Source organism: Gopherus flavomarginatus, chromosome 1 (genome assembly GCF_025201925.1).
Source record: "Gopherus flavomarginatus isolate rGopFla2 chromosome 1, rGopFla2.mat.asm, whole genome shotgun sequence".
Classification (NCBI taxonomy): Eukaryota; Metazoa; Chordata; order Testudines; family Testudinidae; genus Gopherus; species Gopherus flavomarginatus.
In genome coordinates this window covers 62422880-62443568 of record NC_066617.1, presented here as the reverse complement: position 1 = coordinate 62443568, position 20689 = coordinate 62422880, and the positions used below count along the sequence as shown (strand labels likewise).

The 20689-nt window shown below is 40.3% G+C and overlaps 1 protein-coding gene across 1 annotated transcript in view; it reads left to right on the top strand.

The window, feature by feature from the left end:
• The first annotated feature begins 10250 nt into the window (after nt 1–10250).
• The window catches only part of LRIG3 (leucine rich repeats and immunoglobulin like domains 3), a 52804-nt gene continuing 42365 nt past the window's right edge, over nt 10251–20689 (top strand). The window contains exons 1-3 of the mRNA XM_050923314.1: nt 10251–10453; nt 16721–16792; nt 17003–17077. Of these exons, the coding sequence (XP_050779271.1) occupies nt 10251–10453; nt 16721–16792; nt 17003–17077 (350 nt within the window). The remainder of the gene's footprint in view (nt 10454–16720; nt 16793–17002; nt 17078–20689) is intronic.

The window sequence follows — 20689 nt, the reverse complement described above, 5'->3', positions numbered from 1 at the left end:
GCAGCTCCCCTCTGTTGGAACCTTTCCTTGCTGCCTCCATCCACCAGAGCCTTTCTCTGGCATGTGTACAGTGAAGCTAAATACCATATTGTAGATGCAGCCTGTTTTTCACTGCAGCATGTCGCTACACATACACTACTCCCCACTGCCAGTGGTGTGCAGGGTAGAGATAGCCTAAATCTCAGGTATAGATACTTATGTCACAGGCACAGCCTCAAGTGGGCTTGGGTGGGCCATGATCCACTCAGATAGAATCCAGACTCACCCAATTTTCACCCACTCCTGCTCTGCACCCCTGCCTGTTGCCCATTACCCTTCCCAATGTGTCCACTGCCAGACAGAAGGGGACACATGCCTGGTTCCTCCCATATGCATCCAGAACTGGGCTGCTAAGGCTCCCATCCCATCCCAGCTCTGAACTCTCCTCTTGGCAGACATAACTGGCCAGGCTCATGGCAGTTCCAGAATGTGGCTGGCAGGGAAGATGCAGAACAAGGGCAGAAAGGGGAGACTTTCCTACTCCAGGTACCAGGACAGTTCCTACACCCAACTCACTGATGAGTCCTGCCCACAGGCCTGTGGGTAGGGAAGATGCAGCATCTGCTCAGCTGCAAAATGCAGGGTTCAGCCAAGCCACAGCTTTGGTTTCTAGCTCCAATCCATCCAAACTTGTCCTGTGGATGGGTCATTGTCTGTCCACCATAAGTTGGGGCCCACCCAAATTTCTACTTCCAGCTACACCACTGGCCTAAGTCCCAGGTTTGGGCTCATTGTGACCTACGAAACTCCCATTGAATCCTGTAGGCTGCTTAACTCACCTAATTTAACCTAATTTTTCATGGTAAAAGTTCCCTCAGTGCCTATGTTTCTTCCTCGGAGCATGCACATTGCTCCCCCACGTTAGACATCCAGATGACCATCTCTATCTAGGCTTCAGAGTGCTTCATGGACCAGGGAGATAGGCAGATGAATGCCTGTCTTGTGTGTGGGGGCTGGGGATTAACCTGGCAGGTGTGCTCAGAGATCGCTTACAGGATTGGGTTCCATTCAAAATCCAGCTACTGGAGGAGAAAGTGGTAGTGCCTACCTTATAATTTTCAGCCCAGTGGTTAGAAAACTTGTCTGGGATGTGGGACACTCAGGAACATGGGATTCTGGGTCTCCCAACTTCTTAGATGAGTGCCCTAACCAACAGGCTGCAGAGTCATTCTCTCTGTCTCATTTCTCTGGCCCAATGACTATTCCACTGTGGATAAACACTTATAGTCATTGGGCCAGAGAGAGAGAGAATAATTCTGTAAGCTAGTGGTTAGGGAATCCATGTGTTGCCTCTGACAACACAAGCACTACCTTCCAGGCCTCCACAGGCCTCACTCTGTCTGTACAGGTTAGCAATAGACATACCAACTGCGAGTCATCTGAGTATTCCTCGGGAGTGCTCAGCCTTTGCTCCACTGAACACTCAGAACTCTTGGATCAGCTCTTCCCAAAGAAATAGTACACACCAGCTTGTAACATTCACCTCAGGATCACTCCTTTACTTAACACACGCGCATACATCCACATACAGACACACACATGGTGAAAACAAGAATAAGTTTATTATCAAAGACCAGAGATTCCAGTGTGAGAATATTGGGGAAAAAATGGTTACATATACAACAAAGACATAATGTGCATTCTAGAAACTAATCTTAACTTACAAGGCATTCCCCTATCTCCTACCAGATAGCTTACTCCAAGTTCTTTCCCCAGCATTTCAACCAGTTTGTTTGAACCCCATAAAATCTAGCCTGCTGGTATCTTGTCTTCACAGATTAAAAGAATGCTAGGGAGTCTCTCTGTACCTCCAAATATATCAGAACAAACCTTTGATATTCACCTAAAAATAGGGTTCCCTTTCACTTCCACTATGTATCTCTTCTTGTTAATTTCCTTCTGAAGTCTATGCCAGCTCTTCACTAGCATTTGATTTAATATGCTAATAGATTCCTACTGTATCACGATGGTTCCCCATGGAGACAAATGTCTCCCACACTCTGTCTGGAGAAGTTTGTCTTAAGACACATGACTTTTGAGTGATCTGCTTTTAACTACAGACCTAGAGAACATATTTTTTGTATATGTGCATAACTCCTCACATATTTTCCATGCATACATCTCACAATGATTATGATCACCAATGTGACACAGGCTTTCAGTAGAGACCTTACGTGACTCCTTTTGGTGAACTCATGGGATCTCTGTGTAACCCGTGTCCTCTTCCTGTTGGCATCAAGAGGTGCCACCTCTTCTGCCCATTTTGTGTGGAGTAAGGCAGATGCCTAACTTATTCCCACAAGAAACAACTTAGATGCCTAAGCCACCTAACTCCTGGAAATGAGTTCCTATTCATGGATTGCTGAACAGATATAGGCACCACACTGTAGCCCAGAATAAGATGTCTATCTCTGTGAGAGGGGCATGGTTTAGGACACAAGCCTCCTGTCAGCATCTCTCTCCTACTGGCTAGTTGCCTAACATGCAGGCTTTTGTGGAATCTATTCTTAGGTGTTTATCCCTCCTTATTCATTTTACAGCGAGCCTAGGTACCTCACTCAGCTTTGTGTATCTCAGTGTTGTTCCTATGAGTTTCAGTTACATGTTGGGACACTTAGCAATGCCTAAGAACATTCTTTACCACTAGCTTTTGTTTCAGGAAAATGGGGATCATATTGTGGAATTAGCTTAGCCCCATTTACAGTGACGTTTAATCACCTCACTCCCATCTGGCTATTGAGTATCTGCACTGCAGCTAACAGTTGCAATTAATAACTGATGGGGTTATATAGTTATTTATATTGTGGGGTAATGAATTTATTATTTATGATTTTTATTATGATATTGCCTAGGAATCAACAAAGGATGAGGCCCCATTGTGCTAGGTGCTATACAAACACAGAGTAGTAGCTGGGCCCTGACTTGACTATAGAGTCATTCTGATTCTTTCTCTAGTCCAATGCATTTTTCATTTAGACAAAATGGAACAGCTTTAACAGAAGAGACTAAAGGGGGGAGCTACTGTATCAGAATATCCCATGGCTTAGTGGCTAGTGTCCACTTCTGAAATGTAGAAGACCCATGTTCAAATCCTTTCTTTTTCTCAGGCAGAGGGGAGAACTGAACTGACTTCTCCCACATTCTGCGTGAATATCCTTAATTACTGGCTAAAGATTATAAGTGAGCACTCCCCTGCCAGCTGTTTTGTGTGGAGTTGGGCATACTCAGAGTATGCCTACCATATCGGGACTCACAGCTGAGAGAAAGTCTATTTTCACCTGGATTGAGAATCACACTGGGACTTAGGCATCTAGGAACTTGCCTGAGGCATCAGTGCTCATCTAGAGCCTCATGCAGGCACCTAGGGGCTTTCATAGTGAAAATTTAGATACCAAGGGAGCTTAGGCATCTACAGGGTTAGGTGGCAGCTGGTGGCAGGGTTGAGGATTTCAGTCTGCCTAAATTTTGGACTTACGCACCTAAAGCAGGGGTTAAGTGCCTAAATCCTCTTGTGGTCTGGGCTTAGGTGTAAAAAGCTTTGCAGAGGCGCAAATAACAACCCAAGGTGCAAGACAGTGGAGAATCGAGCATTATGAGATGAGACCAGCTGTCTCAGAGGGTGAAAAAATGATGTAAAATAACTTTACTATGCAGCAGAAAGTCAATACTTCAAAATCCAGTCTCCCTGGACTTCCTAGGCTATTGACAAACACTGTGGCTTTCCAACTGTAAAGCTGGGAATCCCCACATACAGTCATGATGAATTGTGAGATACAGGACCTCAAACCCAGCAATGGTAGGTCACCATTATCATCATGTTCCTATTACACTGTTGGCATTTAGGACAGTGACGAAGCTCCTCCACTCCTGTCTGTTTCTGGCAAGTCTTTCAATTAGGACTGAGTACTTCCATTTCTGGTGTTTAAGGTAGTGTGATTTTAGGGGAGAAATGGAAAAATTAGGGTTAAAAGTAGAAAACACTTCTCCGGCAGATTGACTTTAATAAAATAAAATAATAGATAAAATATTTCAAGTGTTTCAAGCAGCTCAGGTGTCTGAAATGGTAGAATAAGTCTCAAGGTAGATTATTGTACAGGTGAGACAGTCAGAAGGGCATTATCAATACATAATATCACTAATTTGTATATACAGACTATATCTAACCATATCTATTCAGTATATTTTACTGTTTGTGTATATTATATACATGGGTGATATATTTATAACAGGTAAAAGTGGATAATGTGGCATTATTACTTATTTTTGTAACATATTTAATAAGTATCCCTTATGGAATTTTTTTACCATTGTAGACTTTTGACAACAAAACTACCTGTTTAAGGAACACTGTCAACTTAGAAAAAAATCACACTTCTGTGAATATTTCACATTTCACTTCTGTGAAAATTTTACCTGCTACTATTACAAATAGCATTTAAGATTACTGTAACTTTAAGAGATTAGAGAAAGAGATATAAGCGTAGTCTAATCAGCACTACTGTTTTCACTGTCAGTCAATCTATTTCTCCTGTAGTTTTTGTGGTCTTTCACAAAGCAACACACTTATAAAAATAATAAAATGTCATAAAAAGAAATTGGGGCGGGGGAGTAGGCATATTATTAACATATTTATTTATTATCAATATTATGGCAGCACCTACCTGCAACTACTTTTAACTTACTATTATTTATATTGACTACATTTCAACTTGAGTGTTCTTTAAAGATTTCTAAAATGAAACTTTTTTCTTCTTTGAAGTTACACAATTGTAAATGTTGATTGTTTAATTAACCCTCCATTCATGCCTTTAACTTCCCATTTAGCCCCATGCAGGACATGACTTGAAGACATTAACAATCATTACTACATGTGGATTGCCTTAGGATTCAAGTTTATTTGTAATTGAGGCAAATACTCTGCATTTGGATGAATTCTATAAAAGCTGAACATTTTCTGCTCAAGGCACAACTTTCCAGCTTTTTGCTGGTTGTAATGAGTGATATGCACTCAAATTATGCATAATTTGGTTTTCATGATTTGTGTCTTGGAGCACATAAAGTCAAGTATAATTACTACCAAAAAGGAGACTTCTACATGCACTTAGGAACATACACTATGGACTTATGATACACCAGAAAGAGATTCACAATTACAGTACTAGGAAATTATTTAAGCACGTTTATTGTTTTTCCTCAAAGGCATGTGAAATTGCAATGAGTATTCACAGGAACTGCAGTAAATGGTCATCAGGTTTTAGTGCTATTATAAACTAAAACTAGTATCAGTTGATATTCGTATATCCATGGGGGGAGAATTACCCTTTTAATTGCAGTCATTTCCCACAGTAAGATTCCATAAAATGGGAATCTTGAGGGCCCCAGGAGGGACTGGAATAGGAAAGGGAGAAGTCTTCTGTGTTCAACAAGGCATTCTGCTGAGAGTCTCTAGTTTTCAGACAGGTGCCTGGGGCAAACAGTTTCCACTGTCTGCTGCAAGCTATTTTGTGTATGTGAAAGATCTCCATCTCCACCCACAAGAAGACATGCATTTTTTTGTTTTTAAACAGAAGCAGCATGTGGACTTTGCTGGGCTCTTTCTCCCCTAGTTGTGGCCACAGAAGGAGTTGTTTTAGCTTCCCACTTGTCCACTGACACTTTAAAAACCCTTGCACCCCAATCTGGGTCTACGCCGGTTATGTGACATGTATGTATCTTTTCATCCTTGCAAATTATATCTGTAACCCCCTATAACCCAAGCCTGACCCCAGATGTACAGTACCTTCTCTCTCAACCTGTGTATATTTCACTTCAAACATTCACTTTAATAAAAATTTTAAATCTGAACTCCTGGGTTTTTTTACATACAACTTAAGTAGCCATGAGAGAGGGAAACTCAAGATAAGGAGTGTAGTACTCTTCAGGGTGTGAGTTCTCTGTCCTGTACACCAAACAGTTCTGCTTTGTCCTTTCTGTTTTAAAAGCTACCAGAAAGGGCTTTCTGCAAAGAAAGTGCTGAGAGAATTTCACTACGAAGATTCTCTTGCTCAATTACATTAAGGATATAGAGTTTACTCCCTTTAGAAAATCCACCCCTAAGATGGCAGATCTTTCAGGATCCATGAGAGGCCAGGCCTAGTCACATGATAAGAGTCAGAGGAGAGAGTTAACTTTTTTATTCCTTGTGTTGGGCCAACATTCTTTTGAATAGGTTGGCCATGTGTGCAGTCAGCATGCATGTGCATCCTTGGAAATTTGTGCCCTGAGTCCTTTTTTTTTACACACACACACAGGGCTGACTCCAGACACCAGCGAAGGAAGCAGTTGCCTGGGGCAGCCAATAGAAAGCGGAAGTACTCTGTCCATTATTGGGGCGGCAGTGGCAATTCGGTGGCACGTCCTTCAGTCCCTCTCTTCCTTTGGTGGCACTTCAGCTGCAGCTCAATCATTTTTTTTTCTGTTTTTTTTTCTTTGCCGCTTGAGGGTGGCAAAAAAGCTGAAGCCGGCCCTGCATATATATAATAATTTAGAAAATGAGTGACACTATTGATTAGGAGAGGACATAGCTTCATTTATTAGTGTGTGGAGAGAGAGAGAGAGACACTATTATCTATATATATACTAATAAATGGAGCTATGTCCTCTCATACTAATGTCACTCATTTTCTAAATCATTTTATCCAGCATTGATGAGTGGAAAATCTGAAATATTTGATAAGTATCGCGATTAGCTGTTAATGCAAATTTGTGGGGAAGCCTCATCCCCTGTTTTCCCACACAGGACATAACCTTTGGTGGATGTGACTGGTAATTCTTTTTGATGTTCTGACATAAATCCCAGCAGATATAACTGTGCTTTTGATGATGCAGTAAAGAGTCCTTTGAAAATGGACTGAACAGTTCAATTTAGATGCGAATCAACCATTATTAGTTATGTAAAATATATGTCAATTGCAACAGAGGATAGCCCCAATTAAGTCAAAGGCAAAAATTTTAACTTGGTTTTGTTTAGTATTAATAAGAGGAAAATATCTGTCTGATTTAGACTCTCATCTCAGAGTTATGTTTATGTTAAAGCAGTATCTTAATTTAAATTAATTAATGCTATCTATAAAATTTTACTTAAACGCTTTGTAGATGTTAGTCTGCCTAAAAGTTAATGGACCTTTCAAGAAATACAAATTAAGCACTTGAGCCTGCAAACCCTTATTCAGACTTAAATAAAATTATCATGGTCTGTACGAAGAAACTTGGGATCCCCTGCAAAGCCGTTTGAATTCCTAGGTACAAGACCCAAGAGTCACTATGCAACTTTCTTTTCCCTGCTCCAACCTACCCCAGACTCCTGTACGCTGTGCCATAGCAGATTGAGGAAGGGCACATAGCACCTGAAACTGGATCTCAGCTGGGGGGAATAGATGTATCTTGTTAGACAAAAAGAGGAGACTCAGATGTACTGCAATCAGAGCTATGACTAAAGTGAACCATGAACCCACCTCTCTTTTATTTACTCATGTGCAGAGCGCTTTCAAGTTTACTCTGGGCAGTAAACATGAAACTAGCATTGGTGAGAGAACTCTATGTGTCCCCATTGGTGGAGTCCCAGGCTCTTGCAGGTTTGACAGCACTGGCTGAACTGGCTCTGGGGACTATTATGTGAACAGAGGTTTGCAGTAGGCTCTGTATTAATAAATGCAAGGGCTTTGAGATCCACTAATGAAATGTGCCATATAAAAGCTAGATATTATTACTTAATTTTACAATTCATACCACGAGAGAGACAAACACAGCTACAACAACTCTGCTAAGAAAATACACAATGTGCTAAATTTCAAATTGCTTTATTGAGCATTAAGAAAAAAGTAGAGTCAACTAAAAATCCAACTGAATAATTAAATTAGAAGATAAAGAAATTCGGAAAATTAAAGACATTTCATGCATTATTTAACACTTCAACCCTATAAAGTTTTCTTAAGACTGTGCACTGAAATAGAGTTTTTTAAAATTATGCTTAATGACTCAGAAAAGACACTATACAATTGTTACATAAAATAGTAACACTTGCCCTCTGCAGTGTTTTAAGCTGTGTTTTTTGTGCTTTACTTCCTCTGTTCAGCTATCTCTTTTCCTTTTTACCAGTTCACACTTACACAAAATATATCATTCAGTGTTATGATAAAATAAGTACAGAATGTTTTGCTTTTATTTTTCCTCTTGGATGTTAAAACTGCCAGCTTAACACTTCTGCTACTACTTATCTCTGAGTCACTGCCCTTGCCAACACTCAAGATAAGACAAGCTCGCATAGTCCAAACAAAGAAGCACTTGCTGTTCATTCTGAGAACTGTAGTAAAGTGTGCTACCGAACTGTTCATATTCAATGTTATTTTTCAATACATGCATTTGATAATTCACTGTGATAGAGATAAAGATTTTCCTCTTTAAACAAGATTTAGATTACTTTGAAGAAGAGACAAATACTAAACTATGTAGTTAGCCATGGAATGTGTGGATGTATTTATATGTCAATATGCCAGTGTCACACTGTGCAGTGAAATTCTGGCCCCATTAAGTCAACAGAAATTTTACCATTGACATCAACAGCAGAATTAGGCCAATGGTGAGTGGCTTTAAAAATCTTGCCTGTGGTGTCCTGTCAGCCTTTTTCCACTGACTCCGCTGGCTACCATGACACCAGGTACACTCCAAAACAGCTGTCTGGAGAGCAATTTGTATCTGAAATGTTTTCAGCTTATATGATTTAAGTGCTGCGGGATGGGACAGTTTGTTTACCTGCAGTGTCCGCAGGTTCAGCCGATCGCAGCTCCCACTGGCTGCGGTTCACCATTCCAGGCCAATGGGGGTTGCGGGAAGCGGCGGCCAGCACATCCCTCAGCTCGCGCTGCTTCCCGCAGCCCCCATTGGCCTGGAACAGTGAATCATCGCCAGTGGGAGCTACGATCGGCCAAACCTGAGAACACTGCAGGTAAACAAACCATCCCGTCCCACCAGTGGATTTCCCTGATGGGCCACGTGCTAAAGGTTGCCGATCTCTGTATTAGAAAATAGTTTTTCACCACCATTTTAACACATTTATGCCTCATTCATAATGGCATGCCAACAGAAAGTATTTTTCCAAATGAGACTAAAAATGGTTTCCCCACTTGTTTTTTGTAGGATAGGTGGGGGCAAAAACAATAATATATAGTTACCTGAGTCTTGGGAAAGAGATGGGGAAAATATTGTCTCTGTCTCATTTCCATGTACCATGCAACCTGAACAGTGAATGAAGCGGAAGAAATTTGGAGCTCTGATCATTGCGTCTCGCCCAGCTATGCTGGACCTGGATGGGACAAAGCTGACCTATCACCACCTTTTAAGTTCCTCTGACCTTAGGACTGAGAGATGGTTTGGACTCTGGCATAAGCTGGAGCAGCCTCAGAATTGCTCTAAGTGTGCCAGTTGGTGTAATATCTGAAGGTCCCAGTATGCTTGTTCATGCTCCTTCCCATGCCAGGACCCCTCTGCTGAGGACTGAAGGGTTGGTGTACCAGGGATTCCTCTTTGCTGGTGGAAATCCTCAGGGGGTGATGTAAGCCCCTGGAAGAGTGCAGAGGGGTCTTAGCAGGGGCTAAGCATCTGGTCCCATTATCTGATCATACCCTTCCTCTGCATTATGGGGCAGCCTTTATCTGTTTGGTATCTCTGCACTGGGGGCCCCTCTGGGTGCTAGCCAAAACAAAGGGTGGTAATACATTTCCCCGGGGGTTGGGGTTGCCCGGCTTCTTCACACGGAGGGGGTGTGTGTGAGGGGAATGGTTGGTTTCAGGTGAAATCACACAAGTGGCGGTGACTTTGCCAGGTTTCTGACAGTGCCTGGAGCCGCGCTACGCCCCCGTGGCTCTATTGGCAGCACCTTCCCCCCTTCGCGGATTCACTCCCCAGCTGCTGGGCCCCTTCGTGGGGCTCGTTCCCCCTCCCCACTCTTGTTGTTGTCACGTGCCCGGGGGGAGGGCCAGGCTCAGGGGGAGGAGGCGGAAAGTTTGTGGTGCGGCTGAGACTGGGGCTGGCGGTGAGTGCAGCGGGCTGGGCGCTGTCTGCTTCTCCCTGCGGCCCCGGGGCATGAGCAGGACCTGCCGCCCGCGCTGAGAGCCGGCAGGTTGCGCCCGGGCGCCGTGGGTGAGAGCGGGGCGGCGGCCTAGGGAGCCCCGGCCATGAGCTGCCCGCTCCGCGCTGCCCCAGCTGCCGCGCTGGGCTTGCTGCTGCTGCTCGGCCGCCTGGCGGGGAGCTCGGCCGCCGGCGGCCCCGGCTCCCCCTCGTGCCCGGCTCCGTGCCGCTGCTTCGGGGACCTGCTGGACTGCAGCCGCCTCAAGCTGAGCCGGGTGCCCGAGCGGCTCCCGCAAGGGGTGGTGCAGCTGTAAGTATCCGGCGGGGCGCAGGGGAACCCCAGCACGGCTCCTGCGCCGGGGGGGGGGGCTGGGCATAGCCGGGGGGGGGCCCAGCCCGCTCTGTTACCGCTCCAGGCTCCGGCAGGATGCGGCGGCGCAGCAGCCCCCGAGTCCTTCTCAGCTCGGGGACTTGTTTCTCGGCTGGTTTTGGAGGGTCTGGCCCTGCAGCTGCGGGGGGAGGGGAGCTGCCTCCCGCCCTCCACGTCCGTAGTGAGTGGCGTCCCCAGCGCCCCCGCTGCAGCCCCTGCCCATCTCACTTCGGCTCAGCCGGGGCATGGGTCACCCAGGGGAGCGTCTCACACCGCACATGTGACCGCTGCCTGCCTTATCCATCGCCCCGCCGGCCTCCTCCTACGCAGTAGTGCTGACTTGGGGGCACGGGACCGGGACGGGGGGGAATGGTCCCGATCACAAAATTGCCCAAAGGAGAAGGGATGTAAGGCCCCTTTGTCACTTACAAGGCGCTGAGTGTTTTAGTGATGGAGAGAGTTTTTTATAGAGGCGAATAATGCGGGACTGGAGCAATTGGAAGTGACTTGTTCTTTCGCAAGTTGGGGCAGAGTCTGGTATCCTGCCTATAGGATGAAATAAAAGTGATACTGAACTGAAATCTAGGGGGCTTATATTGGAGGGAGGGCTGGGAAAGAAGAGAGATGCTAAGATTGAATGTCTATTTCTGTTTTAAGTTAAAAAAAAACACTGGGGGAAAAAACCTTCTATAAGAAAACTGATTGCTGATAGGCATTGAAAATAATTGGGCCCAGAAAAGTTGCATACTGCTGTTACCAGAAAAAAAAAGTGCATTCTGGTGACATTATCTAATGAACATTCTTTACAATTACACTATACTTTGCAAAAATGTATCTTTTGTCGGTAGTGTCAAATTGCCATATTAGCTAGTGTGGAATTTATATCACCTTTCCTATTGATCTTTTTTTTTCTCTAGTAGTTTTAAGAAATGTAGTAAGAAGACAGCTTATATTAGTTATTTTAGCATGACAAACCTGAAGACTACTTAGTAACAAATATTAAAGTGTCATATTTAGAATATATAATTTTAGTAATGAACATTTTTGAACAAATCATAAGATATTGACATTTCCTGAAAGGAAGAAAAAAATGATACAATCTGGAACCTTTTTTACATTGATTCTTAATTTCTTTTCACCCATTTGACTTCTATATTTGTCTTATTAATTTTCTATTAAATTTCAAAAAACAGAGATAAAGACTTTAATGTAAACAGGAAGGCTTTCAATTAGTTTTGACTAATTCTGTTCAATTGCCTCATCTGGAGGTCATGCTTCTTTACTCATGAAACATGGATGGCTGTATTGACAACATATGGAACTGAACATATGAATGACTTTGGGAGGTGAATATTTCCATGAGTAGCATTGGAAAGCATCTGAGAGAGAAAAGAAACTTAATTTTTCCTTTTGGTTGATATGGTTAAGATGTTTCAATTATATACATATTGAACAATTTGTTGTTCTACCTATTGAACGTTGATCCTTCTGGTTCTTTTGAGTTGTCTCTGTAAGATAAAATAAATCTTTTGACAAATCTTGTTAATATGTTAGAAAATTAGCATTCCTTTACCTTAGTGCTGTTAACGTAACGTTTGAATTTAACATTACGACAAACTAAAACTAAGGGGAAAGCACAGAACCTTTAACTGAAACTTATTTCTAAACGTTGTCTTTAAAATATATGTTGTGTTAACATAAATAACCAAATGTGTTGCCTTTTGCAATTATTTTAGTGATAGGCACAAAAATAAATTAGAGGGTTTTCTGGTTAGCACAATTGGAAGTGTAAATTGTTTTTATGTAAGTTCACATTCCTTTAAAGAAGTGAGAGAAAATAAGTTCCATTTGTATAAATAAATACTGGGCCTGTTGTAAGACATCATGCTGTGATCACTCATTGGACGGCTATGTCATTTGGCCTTAAATTCACAGGAGTACATCTTTGTAGGTGTCACCAAACCATGTGGTTTGGCTGCTTTTGTGTAAATGTTTCTTTTGTTTGTGTCAAATGCCTTAGAAGTACCCTTGTCTCTTTCTTTCTTCCCTTCCCCTTAATAAGAGTGCAGAAACATGTGGCATTGTCTTTTACCTCCTCCTGTTCAGTATTTGGAATTTTGACTGCTCAAGGTGCAAGATTATTGGTTACCTTTAACTGAAAATTAAGTTTGAGTTAATGTGGTGATTGTTACTTCAAACTATTTACTTACAAATAGTAACAGATTTTGTGTATTTTGTTGACAAATAGAAGAAAATGTATATAATCTCGAAAGGGAGTAATTTAGTTCAAAAACTGCCAAGCCTCATTAGAAAAGATTGTAATATCCATCAGACCTAATTCTCAAGACCCTTGTGGTTCAGTGGGAGTTCTTGCATGAGTTAGAACTTCAGGACTAAGCCCATATTGAATGTTTTCCTCTCCTCTTCTGTCTCCCTATCCCCCAGTGCCTCCAAAAAGTCTACTGATATATAGCATTATGAAGTGATTATGGTCCTGTCTCATTCAACTTCTCACAAAATTAATTGAATGTTGTGCAAAAAATGCTGGATCAGAGAAGACCTTATGACTACAGACAGTGAAATTAAGAAAATGAGCTTCACTGTCTGAAGGTTGAGTGTTTGCATTCTGTTACTATGCTGTCAAAGTTGCAGTTGCTCCATTGATACAGAAGCAGCTTCATGAAATGTAGTGTAAATAGAGGACTCCGACCAGCTTTATTGGGGATTTTAAAGTAAAGTGCATCATCTTCCTTAGTGCCATCTTCACAAAATTTAATTGAAGTCCATTGAAAACAGAAAACTGATAAATATTTGTAATGGCTTTGTATATAAATATCCTTTAAGTTAGATTTCAGTTTACTTCTAGCATATGTGTTTTGAGATTGAAAGAATGTTGCTTTGTTAGAATTAATGTTTCAAAGCCAGAATTGGGGGAGGGAAAGCAAATACTTGCCAGTGCTTTCGTTATTTTTAAATTATCATTGGAATTTTAGAATATGTCTTACCAGGTTCACCTCAGAATGCCAAAGCTGTCAATGAGACAGAAGGGAGCATCTAAAAGATGGTTTCAACTAGTGTTTGTACTGCGTTTTTAGTATTTACATTTTATAAATCCTCTAGTTCTTTACCAGAATTGCCAGAAAAAAAAACTTATGGTTTTCACAGCTGTTTTTCAATATTTTCCAGACTAAAACTTTAACATAGCAAGCTGATTTATGAGTCACTTTGGATCAGTGTCTTAAAAAGCCAGGCTGTAGCTGTTTTGTTTTTTAACTTTCCTGATTTCTGCTGAATTAGCAGCTCTAAAGGCCCCAGTGGGATTGATTAAGAAGCTGTTGCTGGATTTGCATTTTAAAATTGCACTTGAGGCTCAGGTTTCTGAGTTCTCTAAGGAAGAAGATGATAATTGCAACTAAGTGTTGTAAATTAAGTTAAGGTCTAAAAATTGTATTTATATAGTGTGTGAAAATGGAGAGGTACCACCTCTTCTGTATTAGGCCTTCCATTTGGTTTTTTATTACATAAATATTAACACTTTAAAGTTGCAGTTCATCTTTCCAATGAAGAAGCCTAGTATGAAAGATTGTTAATGGGAAAGTGACTAAATATGAATAATTTTCTTTCATAAAACAGGTTCTTAAAGGATAGGGTCAAAGAGGCTTGAAACATTGCAGCACATAAGCATTAGTGTTCTGTTGCAGTATAAATTTTTAAGTGAAGAGTGGAATATATAGTTTCTACTGTCTAGTAAGTCTCTGAATTCAGTCCCCATTACATCTTTCATGACTCTTAGAATTCCAGTAGTAAAAGTAACCGTAGGAGAGATTTTCTTTCACCATTTAATATGGTATTAGTGTGAAGGAGAGAATAAAAAATGGAAAATATTTTGCAACGTTAGTATTTAGTGTTTCCCACTCCTATTTCTAAGTGGAAATAAAAAAAAACAAACCAAAAAACCAGTCCACTTGCACCTCACTTTCTTAGTGGGTTTTAATTCAAGGGTGGTAGTTAGATTTTGTGGTTTTTTGTTTAAGTCTGTATCTTACATTTTTACGCCTAGGGCTCATGAGAAACTATAGATTTAAATTTCACCTAAAATACTTTTTCTAATTGCTAATTTTCTAACTGTAGTTGATTCACATTCAAAAGTTCTGTCTTCATTTATAGTTCACCTGCTAGGAACAAACTTCCCCATAACATTTCTAAAAAAAAAAAGATTAAAATTGAAACTGTGGCTTTATTAACTGCTTTTTGTTTTTATTGTATGTAATGTTAAACAAAAAAAAACACGTGTCTTTGAGAGAGAAGTCTCAGAATTGACTGTTTTTGTTGTTACTTTTATCTCCTATTTGAAAAACTGTTGTAAGTGAATCAATGTGGAGTTTCTAGATGTATGTATTTTAAAAAGTAGATGCCACATGCAAAATTTGTGGGTATCTGCAGCATTAAAAACACAAATTTTGTTTGAAACAAAATGTAAGTTGTTACACTCACGGCTGCCTTGATAGACTCCATATGGATGTGAGCTTGAGCTATGAGTGAAAGTGTCTGGCTCCAGTGTGGTGATCATGCACAGCAGTGGTTGTAATTGCAGGATTTTTATAGTTTAAAGACTCTGCCAATTTTTTTTACATGTTATAACTCTAGCAGAACAAATCTACTCACGTCTGTTACTCTCTGGTGGGTCCTTAGGCAAATATGTTTTAAATAAACCTTTTGCAGATGAAATGAAGAAATGCAGGTTTTTAGCAGTGATGTTGAAAGCTCTTAGCTGAAATAATTGCTGATTCCTAATTCTTGTCTAATGATGATTAGCAGTAACATACTAGACTCTAATAGCCATGACTTCATAGAATTTTGACTGTTATTTGCATACTTATCATAATCCCTACAAACAGACCAAAGCCAAATATTGAATTAAGTTTGAGGTGGTGGTGGGGAGTCCTTACTAACTCTCTTTTACAGTAAAAAGTTTAATTCAGATCACTTTTAAAATCTATTTTTTTGTTGTAGGAGACTTCTTCAAGATTTGTTTTTGAGTGAAAAGATGAAGATGTCAAATTAAATATATGTGTGTGGTTTTTAAATGTAAAATAAATGGATTTTTCTCAAATCTAGGTTCTGACGGATGGCTACTCTGGTTTTTTAAACAGTGAAAGAATTAATCTTCCACTTTAATTGTGACCAACCTCATTTACAGGAGAGCTCAGTCATGCTAACAAGACTAACGTCTGTAGGTTTTTGAAAATGTTAGAACTGAACTGGTTTCCCATCTTCAAGATGAAGCTCCTTAGGTGATTAGTCCATTTGCTGTCTCTGGACACAGCATACACTGCTCATTCCAAGAGGACACATGTAGAACTTCACTGACATCATTTGCACTTTCTGATTAATAAACCATGCTAACATGAAGCCTTGTGGGGTTCTCAGTCTGGCATGGAAGAGAGCTGAATTTTATGGCACAAGGTTGTTTCCTTAAATACAAGTTTTTATGCTGAAGTTCTGAGTAGAATATAGACTAGCTTTTAAATGTAGGTTGGTTTCAGTCCTATTTGTCTATTTACAGCTGCCGATACTACATATGATCAGTATTAAATCTGTGTACATGAGAATAGGATTCCAAATCAAATGAAAACATCCATTCTGTTTACATGCTTCCTTGCCTGTTGTGTCTAGGCTTCACAAGTTGGTTTAGATTATTTGGTTAAAAACTATAAATGAAACTAACACATCCTATTCTTCTGAGCCTATATTAAAATGTAAGACTCAAGTGCAGCTCCATCTGTGAATTTCTTTTATGGTAGCCAAGAGGCTGCTTTACCTACACTTTTTTCTGTATGGCATGGTTTCCTTGACAATGTGTATACATGAAGCTTCCCATGTATATTAAGACTTTTTCGTGCTATCGCCTTTTTAAAAAATGAAAGGGATTGTTCAGTCACAAAACACCACATACAAACTAAGGGCCTTTCTTTCCAGTTGTAGGCAGTGGTCAAAGCATTTAAAATCACCTTCCTTGTTTTCACATAGCAATGCCTGAGTGAGTTTCTATTGTAATTTTATCTGTAACAAAACTATAATGTAGATTTTTATATATTTAGTGATTAATTAGATTGTAGGTTCAGTCTAAATATGTATTATGAGAGCTAGTAAAAATATACCTGATATTTCAAAAGTGACATCTCATCTATTTTTGTAATCTCCTAGGGACTTAAGTCACAACAGATTATCTTCAATCAAGACCAGTTCCTTGAGTCACCTTCATAGTCTTCGAGAAATGTAAGTGATTTGTGTTTGGGTATAAAAATAATGTTCTTTTCTGTAAGGATGGCTCTCTGAGAGACAAAAGTATGTGCTTTTATAGTGCTGTGTGCTGCAATAAGTGAGTTTATAATTAACTTTGAATTTTAGGGGGTATTCAGCAATTTAACATATATAGCGTATGCACTCCTTTATGTTGCAACAGACTTTCTTTTTTGATCTCAACAGAAAACTGAACAATAATGAATTGGAGACCATACCTAATCTGGGACCAGTCTCTGCAAATATTACTCTTCTGTCCTTGTAAGTAGACTTTGATGGCGCTCTAACTGTAAAGATGAAAAAAATAGTGGAAATTTGCATTGATGTTAAAGTTAAAAAAAATTGTAAGTTTCTCAGATTGTGGCTGGGAAGTTGCTTATGTTATGTTGTATCAGGTTATTTAAAAATATATATGTGTATGTACACAGATGCTTGTGTGTGTACACATGAAAAATTAAACTTAATCCTAGTAGTTTTTGATGCTTCCCTAAGCCCTCGTCCAGACTAACCCGCGGCATCGGCGGGTTAAAATCGATTGCTCGGGGATCGATATATCGCGTCTAGTCTGGACGCGGTGTATCGATCCCCGAGCGCGCTTACATCGATTCCGGAACTCCATCAATCCGAACGGAGTTCCGGAATCGACACGGAGAGCCGCGGACATCGATGCAGCGCCGTCCAGACTGGTGAGTACCTCGATTTTAGAAATTCGACTTCAGCTACGTTATTCACGTAGCTGAAGTTGCGTATCTAAAATCGATTTTAATTTCTAGTCTGGACGTGGCCTAAGATACAGACAAACTGTATTAGTATTAATTTGTACTGTGGTAGTGCCTGCAGGCCCCAACCACAGTCAGGACTCTGTTGTGCTAGGCACTGTATAAACACTAGTAACTAGCATGCAAAAACGTGTATAATGCAGGCCTTCAAAACAAAAGTTTGTGTATCCTGGGTGAAATTCTGCCTTCTGTTGATTTCCATGGCTAAACTCCCATTGACTTTAGTGGACCAAGGATTTCACCCCTTAATTTTAGGACACATATATGATATGTAGACTAGGATTCAGAATAAATCACGTGCCAGTAACTTTGCTACAGCTTGTTTGGTCTATCAAGTGTGTGAGAAAGAGGGAGAGAGAGAATTATTTCCTGTTATTGCAGATGTTACACAAGATTTTGTTTGGTTTAGTTTGCATGCAATATGTTTATAATGAACCATCATATAACTAAAAGTATGTCACCTGCGATCAAAGGCAGAATTTTTACATTCAGGAAAAGCAGATATCAAGTTAAAATGAAGGGACTCAAAACAGAGATGACTTGATTTTCATTTCAATGGGAAACTTGCATAACACTTATGCTTTCTTTTCTGTTCATGGCTTTTGATCAGCTTTCATAAAATGTGTGTATGAGGATACTTAAGATAGTAATGTCTAACTACATTTTAATTATTTTTTCATAAACTGTCCAGTACCTACATACTAAAACATGGGTATTTAGCTGAGGGGTTTACAAGCAGCATTTTTTAATGTTAAAGCTAGTGTTGTTTAGCCCTACTCATAATACAAAATTGCAAGCTTCCTTGCAGAAGAGGCCTCTGAAGAGTTAAAACAATACAGTACATTTTGGGAAGCTGTTCAATTAATTAAATTGATCACTATTCAATTGCTTACGTCTGATGATTTATAGGGGGTTTGTTTTTACTCTGATCCTAGGTCAGCTAAGTCAGCTGGTGCAGCCGCTGTGTCTGCACTGCTCTGTTTGAATAAGAATTAGGTGACATTTGATACTGATGTGGTTTTTCTACAGATCAGAATCAGAAAAGAATGAAAGAAAAAGCAGATGGTGTCTGACAAATAACTACTGAATTTAAACACACTATCTACTTTCATATTACATTAATGTTGACGCTTTTTTTACAGTGACACATCATTCTATAGTTTAATCATTGTATTGAGTCTCAAATATACATTTAACTATCAAGTGCCCTTCTTTTTAAGAGTCTATTTACTATAAGATTAGAAACCTTTGCATAATAAAGCATTAGAAATCTTTTCTGTCTTTGTTTCAAAATGTATGCAAAGTTGAGAATTTGTCCTAAAGCATCCTCAACCCCTTTCCATGGATATTAAACTCTAGTTCAGAGGAACCTAAAATTATCCTTCTGCAGCTGTGAAAAGAATTTTTTGATTAAAATGAATTCATCTAGCCACAGCTGGATATTTGTCCCACACTCGTGGATCACTAGTTTAATTTAGTTTACCCACCTGGCCAAACATGGAGAAATCTTTATTAGATTTGATTTGTGCACTGTGTTCTGTGGGTTTTGTTTTTTTTTTAAATTTTAAAGTACCTCTTAAAAGTGTTTCAGCTGCCCTGCACTGAAGGTATTGCTTGGGAGCTGGCTTGTTGCCATTCTGCTTTGAAGCCCACGCCATGCCTATGTGTGATGTCAGGAAACTCCTGAGTATGCTCAGTGGAGCTGAATTAAAGTTACTAATGTTTGCCATATACCTCATGACTACTGTAGAGAATCATTGGAATTAGAAATGGAAGAGATCTATTAAGCCATTTAGTGCATTCCACTATCAGTGTAAGACTGATTTGTAGAGCATATTATGTAATGCTCTGTTGGAATGGGTAGTCAGAAAAGAAAGCTAGAGAATGGTATTTCATGGTTCAGGGAAAAAAATTCTTTTGCCCCCAAAGTTTTTCCCCCAAAAGACACCTCACAAACTAGGGATTGTTAATGGCGCAGAGGGTCACAACTTCATTTAATAAACTAGTATGTGAATAAACAGAGGAATGAACATACTCTTTGCAGCAGGATGGCTGTAGCTGGTTGGTAGGTCTATAAAATAATGTACAATATATCATTATCACACATCAACACATGTATCAGTCTAATGGCATAATTTTTGTTGTTAGAGATAAAGATTGAAACAGAATACTGCTTGACTTTTTTTCTCATAGACTTTAAGGTCAGAAGGGACCATTAAGATCATCTAGTCTGATCTCCTGCATAATGCAGGCCACAGAATCTCACTCACCCATCCTAAATTTAGTTTGTAGCGCTGGCAGTTTTGGGGAAAAAACAAAACCAAAAAACCTAATCTTATAAACTAAACTAATTTGATGTATATAAGCCAGTGGAAGAGAACAATATACAGCACTGTGATGTAACTTTTTAAAGATGGTTTTCAGAGACTGCTTGAAGCAAACTTCTGATGAACTCTGTAGGATCTTAGTTTTCATGGAAAAAGATTGTGAAATCTTCCCAATGCAAGCAACTATTGTGTTCTTTAGTCTTGGTTCTGACTCTCAATAGCAGAAAAAAGGGCGTGTGAATTTACCTAAATGGGCGTTATCCTTCTGAAGCTTGATTTGATTATATTTCTTACAAGATGCGCACAAAAGCTAGCCAGCTTGTTCAACAAGTCTTTTAGGAATGCTGCATAGGGTGCCTTGATACGCTTTTCTTTCCTTGCCGGACTATAATGGCCCAGGATCCCTCTTCGAAGCAGTGGAAACTTCTCCTCCCTAGCAACTGTTAGTACAGTTCTGGAATCATAAAATTCTACAGAGTGAATTCCACAAAGGGTATGTCTATAAGTACAGTGCAGCAGTGGTGCAGCTGTACTGATACAGGTGCGCCGCTACAGCGCATCTGGGGAAGACACTCTATGCTTACAGGAGAGAGCTTTCCCATTGGCATAAAAAAACACCTCTGCGAGCAGCAGAAGGTGTGTCGGTGGGAGAAGCAGGGAGTTGGGCACAGGAGGGGTGCAGGGTGCGGCAGGGGGCTCAGGGCAGGGAGTTGGGGTGCAGGAGGAGTGCAGGGTGTAGTGGGGGCTCAGGGCAGGGAGTTGGGGTG